The sequence below is a fragment of the Tigriopus californicus genome, chromosome 8 (assembly GCF_007210705.1).
Source record: "Tigriopus californicus strain San Diego chromosome 8, Tcal_SD_v2.1, whole genome shotgun sequence".
NCBI lineage: Eukaryota > Metazoa > Arthropoda > Copepoda > Harpacticoida > Harpacticidae > Tigriopus > Tigriopus californicus.
The window spans coordinates 1293705-1303328 of NC_081447.1; the positions used below are offsets into that span (position 1 = coordinate 1293705).

General features: G+C 45.5%; 1 protein-coding gene across 2 annotated transcripts in view; it reads right to left on the bottom strand.

Moving 5' to 3' along the window:
• Window positions 1–9624, bottom strand: part of LOC131885172 (nuclear hormone receptor E75-like) — a 32868-nt gene that overhangs the window by 9521 nt on the left and 13723 nt on the right. For both annotated transcript variants that reach the window (XM_059233117.1, XM_059233118.1), the window contains exons 3-4: window positions 7286–7430; window positions 2662–2897 (exon numbers count right to left, since the gene is read on the bottom strand). In XM_059233117.1, the coding sequence (XP_059089100.1) occupies window positions 2662–2897; window positions 7286–7430 (381 nt within the window). The remainder of the gene's footprint in view (window positions 1–2661; window positions 2898–7285; window positions 7431–9624) is intronic.

Below are 9624 nucleotides of genomic sequence, written 5' to 3' on the forward strand. Positions count from 1 at the left end.
GATGATCATTACCCAGAGCTGAGTGCTGTCTCTGGCCAAGCCGTTTTGTGGCAACACCAATACAACATTGGGAACCCACAGAGATTGTCGAAGGGGGAGGAAGGGATGGATTTTTTCAAGGACGACTCGGTTTTTATCAACTCTATCTTGTCTGATACCCTTGTGTGGTGAAGTAGTGGCTACCTATTGAAACACACTCACATTCACAAACAGGCACACATAATACAACAATGCAAATGTAGACTCAAGGTCTTGGTAACGCGATTAAAAGTATTCTCTCGCTCTCTGCTCACTCTTTACCATTTGTCAACACCCACGTGGGACCCATTTTAGGGGTTGCGAGAGAGAGAAAGAGAGAGAGAGAGAGACTGTTTTGGTCAACCCAAGACTGGGATGATTTGCATCTTTGTTTTACTTTGTGCTTGAAACAAAAAGCCCGTTCAAAACAACCCCAACCAAGCACTTCCTTCCTGAATTAGAGTGTCGATATCACCGTGATATCATTCATACAACACCCTCGCAATGAACGAGCAAAGCTCTCAACCTTGATGGTTGATGATAGCTGGTTCCTGAGGGCTCACACACCCGCACACACATCCAGTTCCGAGGAAGGGGGCTTCGCCATCAAACCCTCAGTACCTGTTTAACCCGAGCAAAGCAAAACGCAACCCTGTCGTCTAAAGCAGCATCCATGGCGCACTTCCTCGCATGATCGTTGTCGAACAACCAGATAATGCGAATGAACTTGATTCGTTGAGAGGAACAAAAAAAATCAATCAAAGGCAACACCAAAACCCTGCACAGATACTGTTGCCTGCCTTCAGGGAGTCTCTTTTCGCTTCCTTTGTGGATGCTATGCTCCTCCTTATCCACACAAGAAGACCACCAACACCAACAGCAACCACCAAAGCAGCCGTTGGCATTGAAGGTCAAACCGACAACATACTGACATACTGTGCTTGACTGTTGGCCATCCTCGGCCACGTACAGCAACCACTAAACAAGAGGAACCATCATGAATAACACTATCTGAACTTGGGGTAGGACGGGGGCAATTGTCATCAGTGGGTGAGCCATTCACAAAAAGTTCATCATGGTTTTGATTTCTGGTATTGCCACAGCCTCCCCCAAATTAGAATGGTGGACTCGCCCTTGTCGACTCAAGACAAGGAAGCAGAGTCAAAACATTCACGAGCTCTTTTCGAGCTCTTTTCTTGAGGAAGGTCAGGTGTCTGAATCCCAATGCCGTTGATTGTAAAAGAAGAACAACCCTGAGATCAAAGTAGCTCACACATGTCCTCGGAGTATGCTTAAATTCAATTTGTCAAGGCCAGATCTGCGATCTCGATCGGAAGAACGTCGCGCATAATAACCTTATAAGCGAGTGTTCAACCTTTTCTCAACGAGAGTTTTGGGATTGACAAGTGTGTCACTAATGGAGGAGCACCTCTTTTGCCCCGATCATAGATTCATGAGGAAGTAAGTTGACGACTTCTTTGCCATCCTTGACGCGGGCATACAGTAACAACAACAACCACTACCACTACTCACTCGTACGTTCAAGTCTTGAGATTTGGCGTTGCAGACGCACTCACTACACTCACTCAAGAGATGCCAACAACGAACTCGAGGTCAAGCTGGATCTTACTCCTCCTCGGAAAGAGACTGACTAACCTTATTTTGTCGGAAGTAATTGTCTTCCCGTGTCTTTAGACAACATTCAACAACCAGAAGTGAATACTGAGCATGTTTTGCGCGCGCTTCAAGCCATGGCACGGGGTCAAAGCTTTGGATGCATCTCGAGACAACGAACAAAGAGATAGACAGTTTAGGATCATAACCTAGGTCTCTGCTTTCCATCTCATGCTCCGAATCGAAAAGAGGAGCAAGTTTATCATATCATATGTATATAGTAGTATATACGACTTCCGTCAACCTCTTCATCTTCTCGCAATGAAGGTCTGTCCTCTGGGATTGCCAAGGACAAAATTGTTTGAGGAGAAGGCGAGTGGGCGTTCAGCCAGGCCAAACACGAGAGGAGCCTTCAAGTTCAAGGCCAAGTCTTTGGTGCAAGCTTTCGCAGAAAGGCCAGGTTTGCGTAAGAGAGAGCAGTCCAGGGTTGCCAAGACAATTAACCCTTTCAGGCTAACTTAAATGGAAATGAAATTGTTTACTGTCATCTCGGGTTTATAGGTGTCCAAATTACAAGCTTGCCAGTGTGAAATTACCTCAAGAATACAATGATGAAATAATTTCTTTTAGAATCATGTGCAAGTTCTCCTGTGAGTTTTGGGGATTTCCACCTCCTTGAAAGAGTTCTGAGAATTCCTCCCCAAGTTGCCAATAGGTCTAAAAAGAGAGAGAGCTGGAGAGGCTCCGCTTTATATAAGAAAGGCCTCAGTAGGCTGGCCTTGGCCTTGGCCTTCAAACGTTGCCTTGTTGAATATTGTATGCCTTTCAAGGGCAACAAACGAATTCGCGAGAAGCGACGGAGAAGGATCGTACTTTAACCGGAATTGCGAAGTTTCTCATTCTTGTCGCTTATGAAATACGTACTTTTAATTTGTAGCACATTTGCGCTCTTGATAAAGTGGATACGAAAATAAAAAAAATGAATTGGCTCCTAATAGTAAAAATGAAATGAATCCTGTTGAGACTTACCATTCCTGAGCAAACGGCATACGAAGGTTGTGTCTTGGCGTTCTGGATAAATGGTTCCATTTTATTTCGTGTGTAGTCACATGTGTCGTAATGGGCTCGAACGATGGTTTCAATGATTTTGCCATCATCGTTCATCTCACCGAGAACTTTGGACTCTTGGGTTTTCATCCGTGATGATTGCATGGCCGCCAAAATCTTGGCTTTTTCACGCTTTGGAACCCGGCCGAATCGGACAGCTGGAATAACAGAAGTGAATTGACTTCGGTCAGTTGGGATTATGGCACCCTTGACAAACACAATAAAAAATATATATACATATATATACCGCATGCGGTCTCTTTTTCCCCAAACTATTAACAACACTTTTGGCTCGAACCAGGTCACGCAGGGAGGGAGAAAGGGAGGGATGAATTTATCAGCTGCTTTATCTCATTTGAGGGGTCTCTCTCTATACCGACATGTCATCCCTATCATGTGGATTGTCAGATTCCACTCGTACCGAGTGCATGCACATGTGCTCGCGTGCTGGTGAACGGATAGCCGGATGGATGGGTGGAAATTCACTTTCACTCTCGAGTTCACCTGACAATTCGCCTGGCATTTCTCCTCCACCTTCTCGTTCTTTTTCTCTTCTCGTGGTCTCATCCATCGGAATGGCGGCAGGACATGGAAAACCGACCGACCGATTTCGACGCGTGACTGCCCCAATGGAAGAGCGAAAGAGAGAAAGAGCGAACGACAGAACGAGAAGGGAATGAACCCTCGTTTTGACGTCTCTACGACAACGAAATCTCCGATTCAGGATAGACCACTACTACCGTCAGAGTTCAAAGACCTAGGGAACTTGTTTCTTTCTACATTGCCTGTTTTTACTGTCGATTGATGAGATGAAGGCCTACGTCATTCATTAGATGGCGGTGGTGCTTGATATGCATATGTCTGAACCTTACCCGGATATTTGTAGGAGGAACCGTTTTGAAGGATGCCCTTCAGTATGGAACATTCACGATCCATGCCTAGAGATCAGGCGGCGAGTGGAATGAGTCAAGCTTTGGCAATCACAAGGACACGGACTTGTGGTCCGTTTATGTTTCACTTCAATATCAGTGGAGCCAACCAATGAAGATGCCACATTCACACCACCATCAAGTATTCGCCAGAAGAAGCAAAGTGAGGCATGATAACTATAACCATACGAGATCCGTTGAGTGACACTGGACTGCCAAAGGCCGATGCAGAGACAGACAAATATATCACAGAATCATCAATCGGCTTTGATTTCAAAGAGAAAAGAGAGCAGCAGTAGGAGGAAGAAAGGACGACGACTAGAATGGCACCACGAGCAAGATCACACTCGCACCAAAGATGTGTCAAACTTCAATTCCCAAGCCATGCTCAATTGGTCGCTCTCAATGTGGAAAGATGGAGATTCCAGCAAGAGCAATCCACGACACTGTCTCACTTCAGTTCAAATCATGGACTGCACTTTTCCCAAGTCGCGAGTGGGGTCGTTGCTTGCCATCCTGCCAGTTGTTGTTATAGTACTAGTACTACTACTACTAGAAGTAGTGCTACTACTCTTACTACTCGTTGTAGTGTTCGTATTCGATGGAGGACAAGAGGAACAAAATCATCGCCTTGGATGATCGTTAAGAGAAGTTGTACTGTTTAGTTCGAGCCCCGCGAGCACCCTCGCTCGAGCTAAAGCCACCAGGAGGACCCATGGATGTCCTTAGTGAGAACATGCGCGCACGCCTTACATGCTCTCATAGACCACATCGATCGGTCGACGCCCTCGGAGCGTGTTCCTGGACGCTCAGAGGCTGCGGCTTGCAAATATCAACGAGGACGGATCTGGCCTCTCTTTTTTTCCCCTGGGCCGTGGAGGCCACGAAGACCAACAACGAGGGAACAGTGAGGACGCCCAAGGAACACCAAGGCTTCAAGGTTGACCTTGAACTTGGTTCAACTCGCCTCCTATGGTGTGACGCTTCTCTCTCTCTCTCTCTTCTTCCGCGCTCTCGACAAAGCCCAAAACGCGAGTCGAAATGCCCTTTCTTTGACTTTTAGATTACATTGTTTGAACACATATCCCAAAAGTTAACACAATGACCTTCAGTTACAATCGCTTGAAATACACGGTATACCTGGCCCCAGCTTTGGCAGAACAACAGGGCCTGATGCAAGAAGGAAATAGTCTGGAATGACGTCAAGAGGTAGTCAGGACAATGACCTTCCTGAATGTTTTAAGGGTGAAGCTTGAGTTGAGTCGCTACATTCATTCCACACTCTGTTTCAAGTAGGACTCTAACAGAACTTCTTGACATACTCGACAATCACAAGCTTTAAGTAAAAAATATGGCTTTCGCAGACTCTGATTTATTTGCTTCTTAAGTCGAGCAAAATTTGATATCAGGTATCAGGAAGTTTGAAAACCAGGATTAATGAGATCGGCCCTGATTTTGATGGGGTTCTAAATTGGGAGTGTGGAGCAGAGAGGTAAGTCTTGCTCAGCAGGATCTCGGCTCCAATTCTGATGACAAGAGTTGGAATATGATTTCCCATAAACATTCGTTGAAAATCTTCCTGTTGACTGGCCAAAACCTAATCCGTGACGGATTGAAATGAGGACATGGAGATATTGGTGTCATAAACACAATTTTCTCCTCGTTAATCACCAATGTAATGAAAAGTCCTTGCCCTGAGTATACAAACCATATCAGTTCATATTCCAAGTTAAGTCAATCACAAAGGCTCGCCGTGAAGAGTCTTCAAGGTCTTTGCGTAACCATGGCCAGGACCGATATATGTATGTCCACCCGCCTAACTACCAATCAGTTACAAGAATGCTTTGAAGGTCGCAGAAACACACCATCGTGGTTTCAGGACAGCCGACCTTGAAAAAGGCTGAAGCCTTCTTCCTCTTTCCTCCCTTCCTTTGCTTGTTCTCTCTTCCTCTCTGTCTTGAGGCACGCACCCGCAAACCCAAGTCCACGTTGTGGCGCAAGGCCAACGAACTCGGCAAACTATCTTTAGTAGAAAGGCAAGTACTAAGTCCAGGCCAGGCCAGACCCTCCAGAGTTGGCTGAACTTTGTAAATGGGATGTAACCTTGAAAATCGAAGACCTTTCCTTTCCAAGGTTCACAGCCGTGGAATACTATTTAACAGGGGGGGCCGCCAAAACTACCAACTACAACTTGATGTATATGGGTCTAATTACGAATCTATATACTCTGTGTTGAAATGAGGAACGGCTTCAATCATCCATCCCAGGAAGTTCTAATTCTGGTATTATCAAAAAATAATTGTCCAAGAGACAAGTAAAAGAGCAACACCATCCAACAAATCTGGTTGCCTCTTCAACCAGGAGCCTTGAAATGTAATGCCAACTTCTGTTTAGGAGTGGGAATAGCCGTTGTGTTGCCTCTCTCGCTCTCTTTGACGAGGAAGGGACTCTTTCAAGGACATCATTGACAAGGTCAGCTCCCCACCCGAATCATAGTTCTCCTCCCTTCCTCCCCTCTATCCAGTATCTCCTTCTTCTTCTCGTTCTTCTTTTCAGAAGGTCTGCTGCGCGTCGTTCTCATGCTTCTTTGCCGAGCACTGCTCCACACTTCTGGTTGACTTCGACTGTTGCTTGAGCGAGTGTGAGTACAGGAGTCCAGATGGACGGTGGCGCCAAAGATTGTCCTCACGTGCACCTAACCACCACCAATCAACAACGTACCGAATCTACATCATCAAGAGAAGATCTCCCCTTTATTCAACCAACCAGAAGTTTTTTGTTATGTGTCAATGTCCTTGGAAAGCAAATTGCTCTAAAACTTCCTTCGGAACTTGAGCTGAGGAGCTTCAACATTGCGGCCCAAAATCAAGACAACTCCTTTGAGGTCATCCAAAAAAAGAGACGAACGTTCCAGGGTCGATATTCCTGGTTAGACCGAGAGGAGCACCACACCTCAAGGATACCATCTTGCTGCCTGGCCCTCAAATGAAACGGGAAGGCAACAGAAGTGTTGCTACATGGACAACTGAGTGCCGTCTAAGGGCATTCTCATGGTCTGGAGTTCGTATCTTCCAATTTCAGGGCTAAATCCAGGCGCTTCAAGGTGAAACATAGATTCTGCGAGGATATTACTCTCACCCACATCCCACAAAATATGATTAACGGGACTCGTGACGTCACGTCAAAGATCTCGATATATTCGGTGTCCCTGAAAAGTGTCGGCCTTTACCCTCAGATGGCGCTCTAATCCTAGACATTCAATGAACATGCGACTTGCTTGAGAAAGCTGCCAACACGAAATAAGGAGAGTCATCTGTGGGGGGGTCTGAGGAAACCGGAACTTTCACTCCCAAGTTGTTGTTGATCTACTACTACTTCACAAGTGGTACGGGGGAACCACAAACGTTTTGGAACTTCGTCATTTTGGCATTTCCTCTACGGGGCATGCCGTTGCTTCGGATGACGACATGTCTGGCCATTGCCTGACATGAGTCAATGCCTTTTTCTTCAAGAAGAATTGCGTATTATGATAAGACCATTCAGACAAACGTTCCTAAATTGGAACACGCGGTGATTGGCCTATGAATTAAATATTACAGTAGCTACTTATAACTTACCGTCACGGCTCATGCCTGCTGATATACACTTCTTAAGTCTGCAATATTGGCAACGGTTGCGATTGATCCGGAGGATATTGCACTGTTGGTTCTTGGTACACGGACGATACTGGATCTTTTGTTGGATCGATCTTCGAAAGAATCCCTGGAAAAAAACCAAAGCAATTCATGTTAATTAGGCAAAGGCGTTCTTTATTACGTCTGCATGTGGCAGTGCCGTCATCATGGAATAGAAAATGTCCTAGCGGTGAGAACTGAAACCAGGACCTCCTACAGTACAAACTTCAAACACTCGGAGAAGAGCAGAAGCAGAGGAAGGATACGCTACATACACTCTAGAAGGTCTGCCGCCTGATGCAGGGCGGCAGCTGGGCAGTTTTAGGCCGGATAGGCCTGTCAGGCAGGCGGGCCTTGTTAAGGCAATCGCAGCAGGGAAAAACGAGGTCAATGCCCGATTCAGTGAAAACTAGTCTGTTCTTAATCCTGATATAGGGGACGTAATTGCATGGAGTAAACTGGAGATAGGGCTTGAAAAAAACATTCCTCGACAGGCTCGTTATAATGCAAATGCAATCCCATTGATGCAACGTAGGAATGAGGGATGTTTTCTATACCTGATATATGATTTTCAAAGCACAGAGTTTCCGACGTCAGGTCACTAGAAACGTGGAACACTTGAGATTGTTCCAATGGCACTTTCGATGGATCACAACCACTGTTCGGCTCTTGAAATTGTTAAACTCTTCTGCATTGGACACAAACACAACGTCAACAAATATAAACTGTCCTCAAGTTCAGTGTTTCTCTGACAAATATGAGTGATTCTCTTGCTATTATGAAGGATTGAATTAATGCCTTGATTACAACTAATTCTTCCAACTTTGGACTAGGATGGCACCGATGGATTTTGGATTGGAACTACAAAAAATTGAACTAGATTTGGGGCAACAAGAACACCCAGAGCACTGTCTACCAATGGACTTAAATTTTCATCCTTGGACCACAACATCCCAAGCAAGTAGATTGTAACTTCATTGTGGAACTAGCAGGAGTTCACTTGTCTTTATGTGCCAACTTCACTGTAACCCGGGTCTAAAACTTGGATTGATATTGTTATTGGCTTGAACCACACTGTAATAATCACCGGATTCCTTGCTGTTCGCCGGCTTCTGCGACTTTTCTGACTGAGCTCTGAGGAAAGGAGAGAGCGATCGAATAGAGGGAACGACAGAGAGAGGTCAGAGGCTTTTCCACAGACTCTCTCACTCCTTCTCCCTTTTCAGTCCTCTTTCTCGGAGGCAGGGTTCCCAACTGATTTGGAACATTGAACATTTTGTCATTCGAGGCTGCAAAGAGTCGACCACAAAGGTCGTCTTTCAGTTCTAAATCTGTTTTTGCTCAATCATTGGAACAAAGACCACGGGGGCAAAAAAAAATATCAATGACGTTACCCGGGACTGGCACTGACGGCAACCCTGATCAAGTGTTTAAGGTCGTTCCTCCAATTCGTTTATGTACAAATTTAGAGGCCGTTCTTCAGAGCTCACTCATTGGAAATCCATCACATCGAGGATTTGACGTTCACAAAATCTGTCTGCAGTAGCTTCAGCAATCGCCCTCTAGATTCCCTAAGTCTGAATAGCTGGCCACGTATGTATGTACATAGGGGATGCAGCTTATCACCCAAGAACATGGAGGTATAATCGTCGACGGAAATTGCTCATGAAGGAGTGAATGAACTATTTTTTGTTTGGGAACGTTTGAAGCGAGCTCGTGGGGACCTCTGACCTCAAATGCACTCCGATCCAAAGCTGCTGAAGTAGTGTTCCATGGAATCACGGGGGAAAACTTAAGCCTCCCCCATCCTTTTACTTTGACATGTATACAGTCAGGGGGATGCGCCAGTTGCATCGAAAACAGAAAACTAGGACTCGACATCGAAGGCTGACAAAATCCCCTTCGCCTTTTCTTTGCGCCGGTCTTTTTCAAAGGCTAGGGGCCAATGTCGTCCCCGTTTTGGACCTAGCAAACTCGCTCCTTTTCATGAGGAAGATATAAGAAAAGCTGGAACGTCAGCGAGGAGTGACCTAGATTCCGTGCATTCACCTCAAAGCAGACAGAACAAACTGGAAGGAGGCGGGTGGCCCTCTGAACTTCGTCATTATTACAACACTAGCTGCACCACCATGGTTGCCAGATGGCTAAATTCATAGCCAAATTTCTTCGATTTGGGCTAAATTGAGACCCTTGTGGCTATAACAATTTGAAGTGGCTAAATGGCTAAATTTGGGCTAAATTTGATCATGGACTGTTTTAAATTAAAGTACTCAGTATAAATG